A 23936-nucleotide genomic window follows, 5' to 3' on the forward strand; every position below is an offset into this window, starting at 1 on the left:
GCATGTTCTATTGTACACGTACAAGCTGCTTTAGGGCATAGACATTAGACATTAGTGAAATTGTTGGGCCATTGGGTATGCATATCTTTTACTTACCGAAAACACCAAAGTGGTTGTACCAATTTACATTCTAATTAACAGTGAATCAGAGTTTTCATTTTCTATGTTGGACTTTTTAAAAGTTAATTTTTACCAGTGAGGTTTTGAAGTTCTTTTACTTTACTGTTTTTCCCCCAAAACAGTGCCTTTTTAAAAAAACAACTGTATTGAGTTATAATTGAAATACAATAGGTTGCACATGTTTGAAGTATGTACTATAATATATATCTAGTCTAGTCTTTGTCACCAGTTCTTAGCACGGAGCTTCAAAAACCCTTGCAACTTCCTGAGTGATAGGAGTATCTTTGTTACGTTAATGAGGTGACTCTTGGCCCCCTTCCTGGATAGCTTCAGGAAGGGACTGGTCACCAAAATGTTGGAGATTTGGAATTTTCAGACAACTGGGAGGGGTCGGGGGAGGCTAGTGACCTAGCTCAATGAAATGATAATGATTTAGTTAATTATTCCCACATAAGGAAGCCCAGTAAACCTCTGGAAACCAGGAGGAGCTTCCTGGTTGATGAACACATTGATGTGCCAGGAGAGTATTGTGTCAGATCCACCAGGAAAGAACATGGAGGTTCTTCATCCCTGCCTTCTCTCCACAAGATCTTGACCTATGCGTCTCTTCTGTCTAGCTGTTCCTGAGTTATGTCCTTTATAATAAACCTGTAATCATAAGTATAATGCTTTCAATGAGTTCCGTGAGTCATTCTAGCAAATTACTGAACCTGAGGGTATTGTAGGAAGCCCTAAAGTCATAACTGGCCTATCACAAATGCAGGCGGCCCCCAGGACTTGCATGTGTCATCTGAAGTGTGGAGAGTTTTGTAAAGGAATTTTTTGCTCTTTAACTTGCGGGGTCTGTGCTAACTCCAGGTAGTTAGTGTTAGAACTGAATTGAAATGTAGTACATCCAGTTGGTGTCAGAGAGTTGCTGTCAGGGCAAAACAATTTGACAAGTTTTGACGTACATATATAGCCTTGAAACCATCATCACAATCAAGAAAATGAATGGATCTATCTCCTCCATATGTTTCCTTGTGTCCTTTTTAATCTACCCTGCTCCCCATTTGTGTCTGTCTTCTTTGGCTCTGAACACAATGGAATTCCCAATTAAATTGGGAATTATATTCCCAATGGAATACTTCTCAGCACTTAAAAGGAATGAATTACTGATATGTACACCATGAATGGATCTCAGATGCATTATGTTAAGGGATAGAGCTAGATCCAAAGAGCAATGTACTGTGTAACTCCATTTATGTGATATTCTGGAATCACAGAATATCACAGATCAGGGATTGCCAGACAGCACAGATCAGGGGTTGCCAAGGGCTAAGGAAGCAGCTGAGGGTTGACTTCACAGGGACACAAAGGAACTTTTTAGGGCGATGGAAGTAGTCTATGCCTTGATTGTAATGTTGGTTACACAACTGTGTATTTGTCAAAATTCATAGAATAGGACACTAAAAAGTGAATTTTATGTAATTTTACCTCAATAAACCTGTCTTTAAAAAAAAAGGTAGGGCTTCCTTGGTGGCGCAGTGGTTGAGAGTCTGCCTGCCGATGCGGAGGACACGGGTTCGAGCCCTGGTCTGGGAAGATCCCACATGCCGCGGAGCAACTAGGCCCGTGAGCCACAACTACTGAGCCTGCGCGTCTGGAGCCCGTGCTCCGCAACAAGAGAGGCCGCGAGAGTGAGAGGCCCGCGCACCGCGATGAAGAGTGGCCCCCACTTGCCGCAACTGGAGAAAGCCCTCGCACAGAAACGAAGACCCAACACAGCCAAAAATAAATAAATCAATAAATAAAAATTAAAAAAAAAAAAGTAAAGGGCTTCCCTGGTGGCGCAGTGGTTGAGAATCTGCCTGCCAATGCAGGAGACACGGGTTCGAGCCCTGGTCTGGGAAGATCCCACATGCCTCAGAGCAGCTGGGCCCGTGAGCCACAATTACTGAGCCTGCGCGTCTGGAGCCTGTGCTCCGCAGCAAGAGAGGCCGCGATAGTGAGAGGCCCGCGCACCGCGATGAAGAGTGGCCCCCGCTTGCCGCAACTGGAGAAGGCGCTCGCACAGAAACGAAGATCCAACACAGCCATAAATAAATAAATAAAGCACACCTAGTATAGTGTAATTTAAAAAAAAAAATTGATTAAAAAAAAAGGGTAATAAGGGCATATTATAAGCAAGTTAATGCTAGTAAATTCAGTATCCTAAATGAAATAGATATATTTCTGGAAAAATGCAAATTACCGAAACTGACTTAAGATGAAATAGAAAACCTGATAGCTTTATACTGATTTTAACTATTATACATTGCAGGTGATAACTGGTCACTTAGCTTTTGGCAGATGTTGTGATTGATTATCACTCCTGCTCAAGGGCAAGAAATATTCACTTAGGAGCTACTCTATGCTAGACAAAGGGCTAGGCACTCAGGGTACAGTTTTTGTTTTTGTTTTTGTTTTTGGCCGCTCCATACAGCATGAGGGATCTTAGTTCCCCAACCAGGGATGGAACCTGTGCCCCCTGCAGTGGAAGAGCAAAGTCTTAACCATTGGACCGCCAGGGAAGTCCCACCTTATATTGGTTTTATCTTATTTTTTAAATTTTATTTATTTTTGGCTGCATTGGGTATTCGTTGCTGCACATGGGCTTTCTCTAGTTGTGGCGAGCAGGGGCTATTCTTCATTGCAGTGTGCCGGCTTTTCATTGCGGTGGCTTCTCTTGTTGCGGAGCACAGGCTCTGGGCATGCGGGCTTCAGTAGTTGTGGCAAATGGGCTCAGTATTTGTGGCTCAAGCGCTCTAGAACACAGGCTTAGTAGCTGTGGTGCACGGGCTTAGTTGCTCCATGGCATGTGGGATCTTCCCGGACCAGGGCTTCATGTCCCCTGCATTGGCAGGCAGATTCTTAACCACTGCACCACCAGGGAAGTCCCTTTATACTGATTTTAGAAACTAGATTTGCAGCTAAAAACTTTCCCACAAATAAAGACCCAGATGACTTCATTGATGAATTCTATTAAACACTTAAGGAAAAAAGCATACTAGTCCGACACAAACTAAGCGAACAGGAAGAGTGAACACTTCCAGCTCACTTTATATGGCCAATATTACCTTGATACCAAAGCAAAACATATTACAAGAAAAGAAATCTGTAGACCAAGAGCCTAAATGAACAACAAAATATTAGCAGGGGAGATCCAGCCAGCCAAACCAAACAAACCAAAAATAGGAAAAACGAAAAACAAAAAAAAACACCGCACACATGCAAAACACAATGCACCCCTAATGACCACCATGTCAGGTTTATTCCAGGAGTGCAAATTTGGTTTAATATTTGAAAATTAAATCAATTTATTTCCACATATTAACACTAGTGTAAATTGGGAAAAACATGTTATCATCCCTACAGATGTGGGAAAAGTATCTGAAAAAAAATACAACACATTCTTCATAAAAACTAACAGCACCTTAGGAATAGAAGGTAAAACTTTCTCAACCTGATAAAAAGGCATCTACAGAAACCCATTAACTTAATACTAATGGTGAAAGACTGAATGCTTTCTAAGATCTCAAAGAGGCAAAAATGTCTGCTCTCACTTTTGTTCAATATCGTGGTTTTGCTAGCACAATAAGGAAAAAAAATAAAAGGCATACAAATTAGAGAAGATAAAATTAAACTGTCCTTATTTGTTAATGATATTGCATTTATAGAAAATCCTGAGAAATGCATAAACAAGCTACTAGAACCAGTAAAGCTGTGTAGCAGTGTGAAGGGCTCAGTATGCAAAAATTGACTGCATCTATGTAATAGGAACCAGCAGTTGGAAAATGCAAAGTTTTTAAAATTTGCAATAGCATCCAAAAAGGTAAATAGTTGGAAGTAACAAAATATACAAGACCAATACACTGAAAACTACATAATAAATGCTGGAAGACATTTTTTTCCACTCAACAAACTTTTATTGAGTATATGTCAAACCAAAGTCTTTGTGCCGAAGGTATAGAAATAAACAGGGTGCAGCCATAGCCCTAGCAGAGACAATAAATAGGAAAGCAGAGAGCACAGTGAGATAAGCATTGTGATGGAAATGTACAGTGTGTGGCAACATAGAGCGTATCCTTCCAGAAGGATGCAGTGATTGTCCCAATATTCAGTCAGTCTGGAAGAGAAAAACCTAAATCAGTAGAGACATATGCCGTATTTGTGGATCAGAGAACTCAGTATTTTTTTTTTTTTTTTTACAAATAGTGGTTTGTTTGTTTTTTTTTAATTAATTATTTATTTATTTATTTATGGCTGTGTTGGGTCTTCGTTTCTGTGCGAGGGCTTTCTCTAGTTGCAGCAAGTGGGGACCACTCTTCATCACGGTGCGCGGGCCTCTCACTATCGCGGCCTCTCTTGTTGCGGAGCACAGGCTCCAGTCGCGCAGGCTCAGTAATTGTGGCTCACGGGCCTAGTTGCTCCGCGGCATGTGGGATCTTCCCAGACCAGGGCTCGAACCCGTGTCCCCTGCATTGGCAGGGAGACTCTCAACCACTGCGCCACCAGGGAAGCCCCAAGAACTCAGTATTATTAAAATGTCATTTCTCTTATCGTTGTTTTCCTTTGCATGTCCTTGGCCACCAACGGGATTTAGTCCCCCATTTTTTTGGCTATTTGGGTTTCTTTCAAAAAGTGCTTAGTCTAGCAAGTCATTTGTCCATTTTACAATTGGGTTTTCTCTTCCTTATTGAATTGTAGGAATTCTTTACATATACTTAGATAGGTTCTTTGTTGGTTATGCGTGTCACAAGTATCTACTTTCATTAAGTGGCATATCTTTTTGAAAACTTTAGTGATATCTTTGATGAGTTCACATTAACTTTAATTTATGGAAAGAATCAATCCATAGCTAGTGCTTTTTGTGTCTTGATTTAAGAAATCCTTCCTGCTCAAGATCATAAAGATACTCCTAATTTTTTTTTTGCTGCGTTGGGTCTTCATTGCTGCGTGCGGGCTTTCTCTAGTTGTGGCGAGCGGGAGCTCCTCTTCCTGGTGGTGCATGGGTTTCTCATTGTGGTGGCTTCTCTTGTTGCAGAGCACGGGCTCTAGGTGCGCGGGCTTCAGTAATTGTGGCACCCAGCCTCAGTAGTTTTGGCACACGGGCTTAGCTGTTCCACGGCATGTGGGATCTTCCTGGACCAGGGTTGGAACCTGTGTCCTCTGCATTGGCAGGCGGATTCTTAACCAATGCGCCACCAGGGAAGTCCCTCTTATTATGAATTTATTTATTTTATTTATTTATTTTTGGCTGCATTGGGTCTTTGCTGCTGTGCGTGGGCTTTCTCAAGTTGCGGAGAGTGGGGGCTACTCTTCCTTGCGGTGCACGGGCTTCTCATTGCAGTGGCTTCTCTTGTTGTGGACCATGGGCTCTAGGGGCGTGGGCTTCAGTAGTTGTGGCACACGGACTCAGTAGTTGTGGCTCGTGGACTCTACAGCTCAGGCTCAGTAGTTGTGGTGCACAGGCTTAGTTGCTCCGCAACATGTGGGATCTTCCCGGACCAGGGAATGAACCTGTGACCGCTGCATTGGCAGGTGGATTCTTAATCACTGTGCCACCAGGGAAGTCCCCCTCTTAATTTTTAAAAAATTTCTTAGATGTTCCTTTCAAATTTTGATTTTCATCCCACTGGGAATTAATTTTTTTTGGTAGGTTCTAAAGTGGTCTGTCTTTACCATTACTTTTGGGTGTGGAAAATGTTATTGATGTTTTCTGTAGTATGGTTTAGGAGTATGTGCTGTAAAAATCCTCATTAACATTTTGAAGGCTCTCTGGATTTTTTTTTTTAAAATGGGAATTATTTATTTATTTATTTATTTATTTATTTATGGCTGTGTTGGGTCTTCGTTTCTGCGCGAGGGCTTTCTCTAGTTGCGGCAAGTGGGGGCCTCTCTTCATCGCGGTGTGCGGGCCTCTCACTATCACGGCCTGTCTTGTTGTGGCGCACAGGCTCCAGATGCACAGGCTCAGTAATTGTGGCTCACGGGCCTAGTTGCTCCGCGGCATGTGGGATCTCCCCAGACCAGGGCTCGAACCCGTGTCCCCTGCATTGGCAGGCAGATTCTCAACCACTGCGCCACCAGGGAAGCCTGGCTCTCTGGATTTTAATGATGTTCAGTTTATTGAATATTTTCTTCATAATCTTTTATACCTAATTAAAGAAAACTATTTAAGTATAAAAGAAATGGCAAAACAGCTTTTCAGAATAATTTGTCTGCCTGAAAAGTTGGCTGTGCTGACGTTTTTCCTTTGAAATATTTCTAACAATTTGCAAATTGTTGATTTGAGGACCACATAGACATGTTTTGCTTGTCCCTCACAATGGTATGAACTTTTTGGAGTTGCTGAAATTCTCAAGTCAGATGATTTCACTTAACGTTTTATTGTGTCCTGATCAACTGAATGATTTTGCAGTACTAGGTCTGCATTCTCACCTGGCAACAATTAGCTGAAACCAGCTCTTGTCTTTGGATGGGGCATGTGCTCTCCATTTCTCCCCAGTGGTTATTTCCAGTTCCCTCCCCTTGAGTTGTGACCCCTGCTATAGACCTATGTTTAGACTATATTTACTTAAAAATTCTAAACAAATTTCGAGCAACAGACATAATATACTGATTGAGTGTCTAGAACTGATGAAATTTTTTGCAGAATGGTAGGGACATATGGATCATATTTTTTAAAATATACATAATGTATATTATCAGAGTAGATGTTAAAAAGGCATTTCATGAATTTTAAGAAATTTTTATTGAAGTATAGTTGATTTACAGTGTTGTGTTAATTTCTGCTGTACAGCAAAGTGATTCAGTTATACATATACTTTTTCATATTCTTTTCCATTATGGTTTATCACAGGATATTGGACCGTGGATATAGGATATAGGACCTTGTTGTTGATCCATTCTATATAAACTAGTTTGCATCTGCTAATCCCAAACTCCCAATCCTACCCCCTGCAAAGCTTCCTAGCTTTTATGAGGGGTAGCAGTGGTTTACAAACTTATTTTAGTCTTAGGATATTTTACCGCCCAAATATGTAAGGTCAATATATAAAGCTAATGAAAAGCCAGCTGCTCAGAAGCAAGCAACTGAGAGACCCTGGGCATGTGCCTGTCACACCACTCCTTTTGGCTGTCTTCTTTTGTTGCCTCTACCAGGGCTACTAGGAACCTGAAAGTTGGAACATGGTTGAAACAGCTGTTCTGGAAAATCTCCCAAGTAGCTCAAGTCATATTGGAAACTTGCACCCCAAACCTTAAAAACAAAAGTTCGTTTTACCTAATCAAATTGCCTCCTTATAATTTTGTAATATTTCAGACATTCATAGGGAATAATAAGACAAACATTTATGTACCTACCACTCACCTTTATCAAATCTTAACATTTTACTTTGTTGCTTTGGTTTTTTTTTTTTTTAATTGGAGTATAGTTGATTTCCAATGTTGTGTTAGTTTCTGTTGTATAGCAAAGTGAATCAGTTACACATATACATATATCCACTGTTTTTTTAGATTCTGTTCCCATATAGGTCATTACAGAGTATTGAGTAGAGTTCCTTGTGCTACATAGTAGGTCCTTATTAGTTATCTATTTTATATATAGTAGTGTGTATATGTCAATCCCAATCTCCCAATTTATTGTTCTCCGCCTTTCCCCCCTGGTAACTATAAGATTGTTTTCTACATCTGTGACTCTATTTCTGTTTTGTAGATAAGTTCATTTGTACCATTTTTTTAGATTCCACATATAAGTGATATCATATGGTATTTGTCTTTCTCCATCTGACTTACTTCACTCAGTATGACAGTCTCGGTCCATCTGTGTTGCTGCAAATGGTATTATTTTATTCTTTTTTTGTGGCTGAGTATTATTCCATTGTATATATGTACCACGTTTCTTTATCCATTCCTCTGTCAATGGCATTTAGGTTGCTTCTGTGTCCTGGCTATTGTAAACAGTGCTGCAGTAAACATTGGGGTGTGTGTATCTTTTCAAATTGTGGTTTTCTCCGGGTCATGAATTTTAGTGTTCTTTCAAAAAAAAAGTTTGCAAGCTCACTATGTGCCAGTCGTGTTCTAGTCATTGAGGATACAACTGTTAACAAAACAGATAAAAATTCTTTTCCTGACAAGAGTTAGGTGAAAGAAACAAATGACTTCTAAAACTGGAAAACATTTTTCTCAGCTATATGTTAATGTTAAAATCAAGTGGAATAAACACAAATATTTCAAAACATGTTAAAAGAAATAAAGCTCTGGATGAAGTAATAATAGTGTAATAAGAAATAATAATTTTAAAAAGAACATCTGGTCCTTGGGAATTCGCTAGGATTCAAAACTTTCAGAAGGGAATGCACCACACACATTGTCATAAAATATAGAGAAGTATAATATGAATGGCTTAACCTGGGAAAAACAATACAGATGTGGATGACTGTAAATCACTATGCCATATGCATTTCTGATTTAAAAGGTTTTAAAGTAGAATTAGAATACTTTATAAATGTGATTTTATTTCCATATTATTAACATCTCTATATCAAACTAGTGATGCACAGATAAATATGTCCTATTAAAATCAGAAAAAGAGGGCTTCCCTGGTGGCACAGTGGTTAAGAATCCGCCTGCCAATGCGGGGGACACGGGTTCGAGCCCTGGTCCGGGAAGATCCCACATGCCGCGGAGCAACTAAGCCCGTGCGCCACAACTACTGAGCCTGCGCGCCTAGAGCCCATGCTCCGCAACAAGGGAAGCCACCGCAATGAGAAGCCTGCGCACCTCAACAAAGAGTAGCCCCCGCTCGCCGCAACTAGAGAAAGCCCGCGCACAGCAACGAAGACCCAACACAGCCAAAAATAAATAAATTAAATAAATAAATTTAAAAAAATAAATAACTAAATTTTTAAAAATAAAATCAGAAAAAGAATAATACATCTTCCCCGCCCCCAATTAATATTTAACATTATTTGTTAAAATTTTTTTTAAAAGACAAGTCTTATTTGATGAGCTTTCAACTATTAATATATGTATGTTTGTCCCATATCATGTGGTAAATGTGTTCTTTTTTAATTTTGACTTTTGCTTCTGATATAATTTCTGACTTGGAAAAGTTGCAAGAATAGTAGAGAGCTCCTGTATTCTCTAGATGTTGACTGTTTCCACTTTTACTGTTCCCTTCCTCCTTCCCCACCCCCAAGCTCTGTATGAGCACAAAGCCATTTATAACAAAATCACCGAATTCAGTTCTTTAAGATGCCATTCCTGACGTTTGTATTTAGGCTCATAAGGAATAGTGATTTACAGTCATCCTCATCTGTGTTGTTTTTTCCAGGTTAGGTCATTCATACTATACCTGTCTATATTTTAGGACAGTGTATGTTATACATTAAAATTGGATTATAATTAGAAAACCAGTCAGTGGGATTTACTCTCGTAACAGAATTAGGTGGAAAATATCACTTCAGTAGACACAGAAAAAAGTATTTGAAAAAACCCAGCACTTACGATAAAAAGTCTTGTCAAAATAGAAAAAGAAGTACAACTTCAGTATTTGAGAATGGTGACTGGTTAGGTTAAGTCTGATTTATTTAAAGAAAAATTTTGATGGCATGAGGAAATAATCATGTTTGGATAAATGAATAAGGAATGACTATATGGTTATATGCATCTTTACAGAGAAGACAGACCAGCGTAAAATACACAAACGTAAATAGTGCTTATTTTCTGGGGTTGATAAATTATGGATTTTTTTCATTATACTTTTTTTGCCTTTTAGAGTGATTCTAAAATGTGCATTTGTTAATTTTGTAACCATAAATAAGAACAGAGGTTATTTTATAATTAAGGCTTTTAATCAGAAGTACAACTACATAAAAATATTTAAACATGGCTTTCTATTGTGAATTGCAAAACCCATTAAAGTGTGAAATGAAATAGTTTTAAGGAGCCTAAATCAAGGCAGCTTTGATGATAAAATGTATAAGAAACATAATTGATGAGGTTGTAAAATATCAAATGATTTGCTTATCCATATGAAGCCATGAACTTTTTACCTGGGCTAGATATAATATTAATAATGAGAGTCTTTAGTTCTTCATAAACCTGGTACAAATGCAGATAGTGTATCTATCAGTAATCCAAAAGTTGGTATTTGTTCACGCTTGTAATCTTTACTCGAATTCTATTTATTTATTTATTTATTTATTTATTTATTTATTTATTTATTTATTTATTTATTATTTATGGCTGTGTTGGGTCTCCGTTTCTGTGTGAGGGCTTTCTCTAGTTGCGGCAAGCGGGGGCCACTCTTCATCGCGGTGCGCGGTCCTCTCACTATCGCGGTAATTGTGGCTCACGGGCCCAGTTGCTCCGCTGCATGTGGGATCCTCCCAGACCAGGGCTCGAACCCGTGTCCCCTGCATTGGCAGGCAGATTCTCAACCACTGCGCCACCAGGGAAGCCCTTTACTCGAATTCTTAAATGAAGATGTACAAAAATTGATTGTGAATCCTCTGATGGTAACTGATTGCTAGTCTGTGTTGTAATGGAAGATGATTAAATATGTATACTCCACTGGTTTCTAAATATCAAGAGTTGATTATATATTTCTTCTGTATATTTTTGCAGATGGTAGTCAAAACTTTTATGGATATGGATCAGGATTCAGAAGATGAAAAACAGCAGTATCTCCCACTAGCCTTGCATCTAGCATCTGAATTTTTTCTCAGGAATCCCAATAAAGATGTGCGTCTCCTTGTAGCATGCTGTTTGGCTGACATCTTTAGAATCTATGCCCCAGAAGCTCCATATACTTCCCACGATAAACTTAAGGTAAATACAATCTTTACAAAATTGGTTTACTTTTATAGTTTAGCTTACTACCCTTAGGAACATAGGTTTCATTTTAATCATCCTGTGACCGTAAGAAGATTATATCATAAGTTCTAAAACTAATTAATTATTCATTCAATTAATATTGAGTATCCACAAAAATGATTGGTATTTTTATGTGGCATTAAAAGGTGTGGATCAAAACTAGTCCCTATCAGCTCATATCTAACCTTCAGGAATATCCATCTCAAAGCCCAGATGGCTGAATTGAAGGGATGGTGGATGAATGACACTTTTTAAAACAACTATATAACAGAATTTACACGTTCAAATGACTGTTTTCCCCTGCAAGTTATATTATATGCAAAACTGTATGCTCATCTTGATGGTTCTGCCTTTGTTTGAAATGTTTGAGGAACTCCTCTTTTGAGTTGATCTCTTGAGCTGATTTCATATTTTGAATACTTTTATACTTTAATCCTTTGGATTGCTTTCTTTTAAATAGTCCTAAAAATCAGTTTGTTCCATATTGATACTATTTGGGGTTAAAACTTCTAAAGAAAGCGTATTAAGAAATGGAGCACTATTGTTGTGGAAAGTACAACCCTTGGACCAGTCTATTATTGCTTTTGTTCCACACAACTTTGTAGTCACTCATCAAATTCAAAACTAGGTACTGAAAATTACTATTTAATTTGGGAAATTATAATGGAAGACTCATATCCAGGTACTTAAACTGAAGATAACTGCCATAATACAAGATGAAGATAGTGAATAAAGTGGAAGTTCTGTACTAGAAGGGTAGCAAGATATAGAACCTATGGTCCTCTCAGAATGAGAAAGCCTAAAGATTTGTGGCAGTAATAATCTTTATTTTTGCTTCTAAAGAATATAATTTTAAGTGATTTGCTTTTATCCAGATATTTTAAGTAATGGACTAGGCCATTCCCAAGTCATTGGCTAAAGGAGAATTTTCTTTTATTGTCTATAATGGAGAATATATATTACAGACTATTAGTATATTGTGAAAGTGATAAATATTTGTATCTAAATTAATATGTTTTATCATTTTTTAAAACAGGACATATTTTTGTTTATTACCAGACAATTAAAGGGTTTGGAGGATACAAAGAGCCCGCAGTTTAATAGATACTTTTATTTATTAGAGGTAAACAGATTTTATTTAATAAATATCACACTATTTCATGTTGTAGAAAATTCTTTATAGTAACTTTATAATGTAAAATGAATCTTTTTTTTGTTTGTTTTATATGAAGCCCACTTAAGAAAATGTCATTTACAATCTTTTTTTTTTTTTTGCTCCTCATATCCTGAAAAGATAAAGCATATTCTACTGGCAAAGCTGTTATATTATTTGAAACTTTATTTTTATATTTCTGTTTTTATTCTTTGCTAATCCCAAAAGAGATTAAGTTGAATTAATTTTCACTGTGCCTTATATTTTGTATGTATATATGTGTTACTAGCCTCTGACAGTTTAGTATTTTTCAATTAGAGAAGGTTAATGCCAGCAGATACGTCTTTTTAAAGATCAGAGTACGACTGTTTAAACAATTGTAATTTTGTATGTTGGCCCATTATAAGCTTTACTATAGATTTATAATTCTAAAAATTAAATTTTATTAATGAGCTTGCTTTTGTGTAACTTTTATGTATGTGTAAATAATTTTATTTATTTATTTATTTAAGAATTTAGCTTGGGTTAAATCATATAACATCTGCTTTGAATTGGAAGATTGCAATGAAATTTTTATTCAGCTTTTTAGAACTCTCTTCTCAGTGATCAAGTAAGTTATTTTTTAAGCATCTGTCTCTTTTTCTTGCTCTGTGTATTGAAGTATCATGTACTGTGCATTTACTAAGATCTTTTAGTTAAAAGGAAATGTTTTCCTTAGAAGAGTTAACATAAAGAGGAAAATAAAAAATTCTGTTGTCTGAAACCTGCCTTTGTCCTTATATTACCATTTTAAATTATGGTATCAATTGTATAGGTTGACTCTTGTAAAGCTAGCAGTATGAGACCTTATATTATATAATGAAGTACTAAATTATGACGTGGAAATTTTAAGTATTGTAAGTATCATTAGTGAGTGCTGGGAGGCATAATAGCTCAGCGGTTAAGTATACTGACTTTGATATCGTCTCATTTTACAGCTAAAAAAAATCGTAAGCATTGCTCTTTCCTTATAGAAATAGGGGCATTCATGTACAGAGGAGTTTGGTGGCTTGCCGGGGCACAAATTGCTGAACAGGAGAGCCAAAACTGATTTCAATCCAGTGTTTCATTCTGGGTGTGTGTGTGTGTGTGTGTGTGGTGTGTGTGTGTGTAAACCAAGCATTGTTATGAGATGTGTTCTGCAACATTACATTATATGCAAACATAATATATGTCAAATATATTTTAAATTTTCTAGTAGCCACGTTAAGAAAGGTAAAAAGAAACAAGTGAAATTTATTTAAATAATATACTTTATTTCACATTATCCAAAAGCATTATTATTTCAACATAAGGCTCTGTTCAGACTTTATCTTCAATAGCCACATGGCTGTTGGATAACAGCTTCTGTATTGGACAGCACATTTCTAAAGTTTCCTGTAGATTTCTTATGAATACTTTAACATGTTTTTCTTTTCCTTAGATAGAATGGTAGGAAGAGAATTAACCTGGAATAAACAGGAAAGGACTGGACCAACCTGGTCTAGTGATAGAAGCTTATAAAAAAACTGCATGAGAAAAAGCTTCCTGTGGCAGCTAACTGAAGGCCCTTAAATAAAAGATAAAATGTATAAACTTTACCTTTGTGTTACTTAGCTTTTGCTGCATAACAAAGTAACCCACAACTTGGTAGTTTAAAACAGATTCCATTTTATTTTGCTCATGATTCTGCTTGTCAGTTCTTTCTGTCTGGGCTGGACTTGCTCCTGTATTTGCAGTCAGTTAGCAGGACATCTGGCAGTTGGCTGAGGTAATAGGACAACTGGGTCACGTGTCACTCTCTCGTCATCCTGCAGGCTAGTTCAGACCTCTTCTTATGCTGACTGGGTTACAAATGTAGCAAGAAGGGCACACCCCACCACACAAGCACTTTTTAAGACCTCTGCACACTTCATGTTTACTTATATTTCATCGGCCAAGCAAGGTACATAGGCAAGCCCACATTCAAAGGTTGGTTAGATAGACTCCATATTTTGTTGGACGGAGCAGCATTTTAAAGGCTTGTGCATACAGAGATGGGAACAGTTTGTGGCCATTGTTTGCATTCTACGACATATTTGCAGTTTTTTCTTTTAATATTAAAATCATCAACAAAATGAAAAAAGAAAAATGCCTGACTTGTCATTCTTCCCATTTTGTGACCTTGGTTATCCACTTAAGTCCGCTTCCCACTCTGCAGTTACACTTCTTTCCTCTATTACTTTTACATACAATCCTATCAATATTTTTCTTTACTGACTCTGAAGATCTAAGTTTATTGTTGACCTAATTATCTAATTGAAAGAATTCACAATGAGGTATCAGTAAAAAAAGGACTTGCCTTTTGATAGAGGAGTTTATTGATTTGTATTTACTGACACATTTACCATATATCTGGTATTCTTCATTCCTTCGCATATATGCAGATTTCCATCTGGTATTATTTTACTTTACTCTGAAGGACTTCCTTTAACATTTCCTATAGTTCAAGGCTGCTGTTGACAGAATTATTTCAGTTTTTATATGTCTGAAAAAGTCTTTATTCCACCTTCATTTTTGAAAGTTATTTTCATGGTATGAATTTCAGGTTAATAGACTTTTTTTTTTTCTCTTTCAGTACTGTTAAAGATGTTTCCTGCATCTTTTTCTGGCTTGCATTGTTTCTAATGATAAGTTTTGTCATTTTAAATCTTTGTTCCTCTGTAAATAATGTATCTTCTTTTTCTTTACCCACCCAAGATTTTCTCTGTATTACTGGTTTTAAACAATTTGATTATGATGTCCCATTGTGGATGGAGCTCATAGAGCTGCTTGGATATGTGGGTTTACCGATTACTCTGTTAGATGCCCTGTGAGTTATAAGATTTTCCACTGTAGTTGGAACATGCACATTGTTAAGACCTGTGTGAATTCCGGGAATTATTCCCTCTACTCCTTTCAGGTGGTACCTTCCCCAAACTCAAGAAATTTCCTCACCTGCATGTGCTAATCACTAAGCACCTGAAGACTCGGGGAGGTGGGGGTACCCTCTGTGAGCTTGTTCTCTGAGTAGCTCTCTCCCCTCTGGTATTCTGCCCTGCAAGCTATAGTCTCCCCAGACTCAGGAAAAGCATTAGGCTTTGCTAGGATCTTCTCTTACCACACTGAAGCCTGGAAACTTTACCAAGTAGGAAAAGTAAGCTGGGAAAATTGTTCCCTTCTTTCAGCAGCATGTGTATAATGTCTGATATCTGAAAACTGTTAATTCTTATGTTTTGTCCAGGTTTTTAGTTGTTCAAGTAGGAGAGTAAATCTTTCCCCCATTGTTTTTTTTTTTTTAATACTTTATTTATTTATTTATTTATTTATGGCTGTGTTGGGTCTCTTAGTTTTCGTGTGAGGGCTTTCTCTAGTTGCAGCAAGTCGGGGCCACTCTTCATCGCGGTGCGCGGGCCTTTCACTATCGCGGCCCCTCCCGTTGCGGGGCACAGGCTCCAGACGCGCAGGCTCAGTAGTTGTGGCTCACAGGCCCAGTCGCTCCGCGGCATGTGGGATCCTCCTAGACCAGGGCTCGAACCCATGTCCCCTGCATTAGCAGGCAGATTCTCAACCACTGCGCCACCAGGGAAGCCCTTACCCCCATTGTTGAAGCTTGGGCTGGAACTTGTGGAAATAATTTTTAAGTCCATTTTTCATTTCTCTTTCCTTCACTCCTTTCCTATCATCAAGTGCATATGGATCTGAGAGCTATATACTCTTCATTCTTTTGCATCAAGCTGAATATCTGTTCTTCTTCACCCCCTACCACACACACACATCCCACTATATAATTGATCTTTCACAATCTTGGCCTATAGTAAACAAGATATTTAAGAGAGGATATGCAAAAGGGGTATCTTTCTACACTGTAGAAAACTGTGTATCTAACGATGGGACAATTTTTCTACCAACTTTATAAATTTTTTCATCTTTGATTTTACAACTAAGTGTCCAACAGGTGTATTATACATTATTTCAAACTAATTTTTTTTAAATTATAGGTAAGAAATACATAAATGAAATAACATTTAGTTTAGTCTTAATTTAAACTTCCCTGTGTCTGTAGTAGTACAACTAAGTTATATCATTATCTTGATGTGTCTTTGCATATATATTCTGATAAATGTGAAAATGGACAGGTCAAGTCTTCAGTTAAGATGCAGTCAGAGAGGGAGAAGCCTAGATGCTCTACTAATTTATAACAATTTTGTAGCCAGTCTTTGGGTAAGTTTGTATCAGCAGTAGAGATATTTATTGAGGAGGCCCATATTGACTCTATACTGGCTAAGGAAGCAGTACTGAAACTGATTCTTGGCTTTTTACCTTATTGATTTTTCATTTGTTTGAAATTCCTTGAGAGATAGGATGACATTTTCAGAACCTTCTAGTCATAAGTTCTGGTAAGCATTTTATATCAGACTTTGAGTTCTCAGTATTGTTGAACTAAAAAAAAAAGTCCAACGGCAAAGATATAGAAGTGTTGACTTAGGCTTTTTTTGTGTGTTTATAGTTCTGCCTTATTTGGGGGAATTATTAAGATCAAAAAGGATAAAAAGGATGAAAAACTGCCTACCTTCATTATCTTGTACATTTTTTTTGTTTCCTTAAAATTTTATCACCTTTTAAAATCCAGGGGCATGTAAGCAAAGATGTCCTTTCTTTGAAGTTGACATTTTTGTTCAGCTGAATTTAACTCACTCTTTGAATTGTAATTGTATAGGGGCTTAATTAAATTTAAAGGTTTTTGTTTTTTGTAAAATACTTTACAATGATATCTTAGTAGCTGTTGTAATAATCAACAAAGGGAGAAAGTAAATATAGAGCAGCCAAAGTTTCTTTGCCGTTACTGGCATGGTTCCCTCAATCAGGTGAAAATCCTTTTACATTTGAGATAGTTGTTTTAAACTGAGAAGTTTAATTTTCTTTTGTAAGCCTAATTTTTTTTTCTTTTTTTCTTCCTCTTGTTTTAAAGCAATAGCCACAATAAGAAGGTACAAATGCACATGCTAGACTTGATGAGTTCTATCATCATGGAAGGTGATGGAGTTACTCAAGAATTATTGGACTCCATTCTTATTAACCTCATTCCTGCACATAAGGTCTGTATAGTGTGAAGATATTAAAGGTTAATATTTAATGGTAGTGCTACACATATGAAAAATAATTGTTTTTCACCATTTGCAATCCCATGTAATTACTCCCGTTATCATTCTCCAGCCCCAAATAAAATAGAGTAACACATATTGGTCTTATAGCTATTGTTATCTTTAGAAGATATATTGATTAATATATTATATTGTGGAAGATTTTCATTCAGTTAAGTGCTGCCTATTCTCTGGAAAACTAAAAATGTTCCAGATTGATTGACCACTCATATCTAATCTAGGAATTACAAGGGATTGGAGTACTGTCTTGGTTAGTTGCTGTTTGTTTGTTTTGGAAAAGAAAATGTATTTATTCCTTTGTAACATAGATGTAGAGCGTAGGAATTTGTATTTCTTCTCAGAACCCATGTCCTACATTTTTCTTAGGCACTTTCAGAAGAAGATTTGGGCAGAAGCGGGAACTGTGTGGTTAATGTTAAGGGGAAAAGGATGATTCAGAGCTGTATATTCCTCTCCATTTCCTTTTCTGTTTCTCTCTGCTAGCTCCGCCTAAGAAACTGAAGGACTTAGCTCCCCACCAGCTCCCCGTCTGGGGTGGACTCAGGCCTACCCCACTGTTGATATTTACTCATCTGCCCTTTTCCTCTGACTGTTCAGTGACCTATTATCAGATGTTAAATGAAGATGTATCTAATGATACTTATTCACAATAAGATGCAATCAATTATAAATTTTTCTCCTTACTCACTATATATTATTTGCATTTTTTTAATTCAAATGAGTCTGTAATTGGTCAAAATTTTGAGAGTATGGCATAGGGGGAGTATATGTCAGGCAAAATAAGAAAGGAAAAACTTTTTGAGGAATAGTGTATTTGGTGTTTGTATTCTAGTTAGAGGTTATTTTTAATGAGTAGGAAATATACCTTTTTAGGAAATAGAAAGGTTGCCTTAATTTTTTTCTTCCAGTTTTATCGAGATATAAGTGACATACAGCACTGTATAAGTTTAAGGTATACAGCATAATGATTTGACTTATATTATGAAATGATTTATTTCATTTAATTTAAACATTATGAAATGTTTAGTGAACATCCATCATCTCATAGATATAAAATTAAAGAAATAGGAAAAAATTTTTTTCTTGTGGATGAAATAAGTCTTAGGATTTACTCTCTTAACAAGTTTCATATATAACATACCGCAGTGTTAATTAGATTTATCATGTTGTACATTATATCCCTAGTGCTTATTACCTCATAGCTGGAAGTACCTTTTGAATGCCTTCATCCAGTTCTGCCTCCCCCCCCAAACGCCATAACTACAAATCTGATCTCTTTTTTTATAATTGACCTACATAACACTATGTTAATTCCTGTTACACAATATTTCTATACGTTTCAAAATGCTCACCTAAATGTAGTTACAATATGTCAGCATATAAAGATATTACATAGTTATTGACTTATGTTCCTCACTCTGTACATTTCATATCTGTGACTTATTGATTTTTCAGGTGGAAGTTTGTATCTTAATCTCCCTCACCTATTTGTTTCCTCCAAGGTTGCCTTAATTTTGAGATAATCTTATCCTCTTGCCAATGGAATAAAAACCTGGAGCAAGTGTCAGGAAGCTACGGCTTGTAGACCATATCTGACCCACTGCCTATTTATGTAAATAAAGTTTTATTTGAACACAGCCATGCTTATTTGTTTTCATTTTGTCTGTGGTTGCTTCCTGCTACAACAGCCAGAGTTGTGTAGTTGCAGCGGTGACCATATGGCTGGCTAATAAAGCCTAAACTATTTACCATCTGGCTCTTTGCATAAAAAGTTTGCTGACTACTAACCTAGAGTATAGGATATCCTTGCCTTTTTTGGGGATAGGTGTGAGATGATGGTCAGTGACTCTCAGGTTGGTCTAAAACTGCAAAGTGTAGAGATGTTAATGGGTACTCTTCAACACAAGAATTCCATTTTCAGTAAGTTTTTAAAAATTAAATATATGTCTTTTCTACAGGCTTCCTCAGACCCTTTGTTACCATGCATTGGGAATCTTGAGGAGTGAAGACAGTATTTAGCATTTCAAAAACATAATTGACTGAGAATTTTACCTGAAACACTTACCAGGTCCACTCTTGCTCAGAACAGACGTTGATTAGATGGTGAAATACTGAGGATAGTGGGTTAGAAAGGGGTGTGTGTGTGTGTGTGTGTGTGTGTGTGTATTTGTTTAGGATACATGGGTGTGATTGCCAGTTCAAATTGGTTAACAAACAAAACCAAAAAGCCTTAGGTCCATTTTGAGTTTAGTAAAACTAAACTTAATATAGGGTTGGGCTTTTGGCTAATTATCTAATGTATTTTAGTTTTTGATTCGTGGTTGTGCTATTTGCAACTTCTGCATTTATGACCACTTGACTAGCAGATATTGGGTAAAACCTTGAATGGAGTTCAGTTATATTTTTTGCTTCATATTTTGTGGACTTGAAGACTTTGGTGTTCTAATGTTGCTATCTAGATCATAAATTCACTAATTCATTTGTAACTTTGCATACTTTTATTGCATTTCAGAACTTAAATAAACAGTCCTTTGACCTCGCAAAAGTCCTATTGAAAAGGACAGTCCAGACTATTGAGGCATGCATTGCCAATGTATGTATTTCTGCCTATATTTTTTTTCATAATTGTATAGTTCTTAATCCATTGTGCTAATTTATTGAAACCTTTCACATAAAGGCTTATTTAGCCTGTAAACAGTTTCTTCTTTTTATAAGAAATATATAAAAGAACTGATATGTCTAAATGTAACCAAATGCAGCATAACTTTGTAAGCTATAGACATTATTTTTAAATGGCATAAGATGGGAGGATGTTATTTTATGAAAATTTGTCTACAATTCCTACTCTTTCTTCTACTGCCTTTGTATTTATCTTTTTATCTCCTGGATATGCTGATCTCTTTCACTTTCTCCTTTCATCTTTATCTATGGCTCTCTGTCTGTCTATATATTTTCTTCTTCATGTCTCTAGGCCATTCTTCTGAACCTTTTTGGTTTGCCCTCTTAAATAATTGTTACAGAGTAATGAATTTTTTTTTTTTTACTTTATTGAATAGAAGTTTTTTCTTTTTCTTTTTGTTCTTTAACTAAAAAATCAATAAAGTAATTTGGAAAAAAAGGAAATTATAATTCTACTACCTTAATGTAGCAATTTCATTATTGAACATTTGCTCACACTCCTACCTATTTTTTTCATATACTATATAAAACTTTGAATTGTCTTCATTTATATATATATTTCCATATTTTGATTTTTTTAATTTATGATAAGAATGACTATAAATGTTCCTTTGAATTCACATATAATGTACCTAATCATTTCTCTCTTGCCTCGCATTTAGATTTTTTCAGTGTTTTCCTTTAGTAACTATCTTTGTAGCATTTATCTGTCGTTGAATTATTTTCTACATATAAAAACCCAAGTGAGAGTCTGTTAATTTAAATGGTATGAATTATTAGTATTATTTATATTACTAAATAAATACTTAAACGTGGTTAAAAAAAAAATGTTTTCTCAAGTAGTACAAAAGGGTATACAGTGAAAATTGTCTCTCTTCAAACCCTGAATACCCTATTCTTAATTCTCAGAAATAGGCATCACCAGTAGATTTTCATGTATCCTTTCAGAATTTGTGTTCTGTGCTTATTTGTGTGTGTATGTATACTTTTTAATTTTGTTAAAACTATTTTCCTTACTCTTTTCAAGGTCTGTGTAATAAATATTAATGTTTTCTAACTCTTAATGTGTGTTGCTTTTCAAAAGAAATATATCATTTGATGATACTACCAAAAACATGCTCAAATCAGTTGCATACAGCTGCCTCTGTAGCATTTTTACATTTAATATTTTTTTTCTAAGTTTATGTGTGTTGGCAAGGAGTGGAGGTATCTTTTAATTTGTGCTTTTATATTATATTCTCTTTGTTTCTTTTCCCTAGAATTCTTTTAAATAATCAGCCTTTGTATCATCACATTTTCCTTCTCTTTGTCCTCTGAGTTAAAGTGTTTTTGACTTTCTGGGTATTTTAAAAAAAAACAACTCATCCTCCACCTTCAATTATTCTTTATTACTAAACTAATAGAATCCTCAAGCTTAAATAAAAATCCAAAAGATTGAGACTTTAAAAAATTTTCTCTGCTATAAGGAAATTTCTCTTTAAAATTCTCTATAATGAATTACATAAACTATCTAAATTGTTTTGTTTTAATGAAAGTTAAGATTCCTAGAATTGTCATCCTAATTTGAAAGAAAGCTAACAACTCAATTACTTTTTATCTCTTTCGTGTAACATTCATAATTTGATATTTAGAGGTTTATTTCTTCTGTTTTGGTGGACTGTCCTATCATATATATTAGTAATTTAAACATCTGTTCTTTTTCATCACCTTCACTTATATATGGAATGCCTAATTATATAGTTTTCTTTTAACATGTTTATAAAAAGCCTATCCAAGTTTTTAAATGAAACTGATATTTTATTTTTGTGTTTATCTCCTGTAGTTTTTCAATCAAGTCCTGGTGCTGGGAAGATCGTCAGTAAGTGATTTGTCAGAACATGTATTTGATCTGATTCAGGAACTTTTTGCTATAGATCCTCATTTATTATTATCTGTCATGCCGCAGCTTGAATTCAAACTGAAGGTAGGACTGACTAATTTCTAAGCCCTTTAACATTTAAGAGAAAAATATATATCATTGTTTTTCTCTAACTGTAAAAGAATAAAATGTGAGTTCAGTTTATCTTCTTATATTTAGTTAAGGTATGCATTTTTTTTAACTTTTTATTTTATATTGGAGTATAGTTGATTAGCAATGTTGATAGTTTGTTGATCAAACTATCAACATATAGTTGATAGTTTCAGGTGTACAGCAAAGTGATTCAGTTATGCACGTGGGCTTTCTCTAGTTGCATCGAGCAGGAGCTACTCTTTGTTGTGGTGCTCGGGCTTCTCATTGTGGTGGCTTCTCTTGTTGCAGAGCACGGGCTCTAGGGTGTGCAGGCTTCAGTAGTTGTGGTGTGTGGGCTCAGTAGTTGTGGCTCGTGGGCCCTAGACTGCAGGCTCAGTAGTTGTGGTGCACGGGCTTAGTTGCTCTGCGGCATGTAGGATCTTCCTGGACCAGGGATCGAACCCACGTCCCCTGCATTGGCAGGCGGATTCTTATCCACTGCGCCACAAGGGAAGTCCCTAAATTTTATTTTGAAATCTCATACAAAGAATTTCTCTTATTAAAAAGTTGCTAACATTGAATGAATGAATTTTAAAATCAGATTTTGCTTAAAAATCCAGATTATGCATTTTCTTCTTTTAAAAAAATCAGATGATTTTGCAACATTGGACCCTTATTTTTATATGACACAGAATGGCTGGAACTGAGTAGTAGCACCTTTTTAAATGGGTTATGAGCTTTTCATTTTACCACAGTCATCCTTATTACTCCTTTATCTTGTACCTTCTCTTCTTCATTGATACAATTTGATATTTTTATAGGGGTACGTTAGCAGTACATGAACAAGAATTTTTTTTATAGATTTCATAATTCCTTTTTTAAAAATATTAGCACCATAGTCAGTTAATATTTCTAACCATGTAGTCTCTTTTAATACAATATATAATATATAACCCAAGGCCATTGTTTTTTATGTTTTTCTGTATTCTTAGATAAATTCGTGCCTTTTAAAGACTTTATACTGAACTAATACTGAGTCTAAATAATACTAATAATGGAATATTTTATGGTTTTACAGCAGCTGCTCTCACCTGTGTTATTTGCTTCTGACTATAACCCTAGCCTGTGCCAGTATTACTTTTCTCATCACAAGTGAAGAGACCTGAGGTTCAGAGTAGTTTAGGTGCTATCTATATATAATTAGGGTGCCCCCTTTGGAGTCACCAATGTGTGCTAAGCAGATAGCCTAGGAAGTTTTTATGGCTGTGGCGATTTTCTGTAGTTATATCTGAATCATATAGCTACAGCTTTTTATAGTTAAAAGTCCTAGGTTACAGTCCTCTGAGGACATTAAAAATACTTGAGAAAATGCTTCAACATAACAGTTTGTTTGATTTTGCTTTATACTGGGCCACTGCATGCACCTGTATACACTATCCACTGTGTGGGTCCATAGAGTGCTATTATCTCTTATGTTTTAAGGGATACTCTGGAGTTGTGCTACTTAGCAGCTTTGCTATAGTCAGAAAATTTGCCACTTTTTATATTTAAGACTTTTTTCATGTTAGGCAGAGATAGACAGACATTTACATTTATTTACCAATTTAAAACATTATAAAACAGTCATAATTGCTTTATTTTGGTTTTAGAAAATTTTTACAGAGAATTGTTCAGAATCAATTACTTTGTAATTAGAAGCAGTAACAGAATGGTTACCTTTTTCAGCTAAGGTTGAAGAAAAATAAAAACTAGGTGGCCATTTGAATTTCTTTCAGAAAGTCACTCGTAAATTACTAATGCAGAATTTCTCATTTTACCCATTATTTAAATTAACATTATATATATATATATATATATATGAAATTTGTATTCAAACAATGTATTAGGTAAT

General features: G+C 35.9%; 1 protein-coding gene and 1 pseudogene across 6 annotated transcripts in view; one reads left to right on the forward strand and one right to left on the reverse strand.

Annotated features, from left to right (window-relative positions):
* PDS5A (PDS5 cohesin associated factor A) overlaps window positions 1-23936 on the forward strand; it is a 125751-nt gene that overhangs the window by 35620 nt on the left and 66195 nt on the right. For all 5 annotated transcript variants that reach the window (XM_082464144.1, XM_082464147.1, XM_082464146.1 and 2 more), the window contains exons 3-8: window positions 10774-10977; window positions 12059-12145; window positions 12688-12785; window positions 17184-17310; window positions 19889-19969; window positions 21878-22018. In XM_082464144.1, coding sequence (XP_082320270.1) covers window positions 10774-10977; window positions 12059-12145; window positions 12688-12785; window positions 17184-17310; window positions 19889-19969; window positions 21878-22018 — 738 coding nt within the window. The remainder of the gene's footprint in view (window positions 1-10773; window positions 10978-12058; window positions 12146-12687; window positions 12786-17183; window positions 17311-19888; window positions 19970-21877; window positions 22019-23936) is intronic.
* LOC309661983 (proline-rich protein 11 pseudogene) overlaps window positions 1-23936 on the reverse strand; it is a 367415-nt pseudogene that overhangs the window by 12517 nt on the left and 330962 nt on the right. The window lies entirely within an intron of this gene.

This window comes from Balaenoptera physalus (genome assembly GCF_965194825.1).
Source record: "Balaenoptera physalus genome assembly, chromosome: 5".
Taxonomy (NCBI): Eukaryota; Metazoa; Chordata; class Mammalia; order Artiodactyla; family Balaenopteridae; genus Balaenoptera; species Balaenoptera physalus.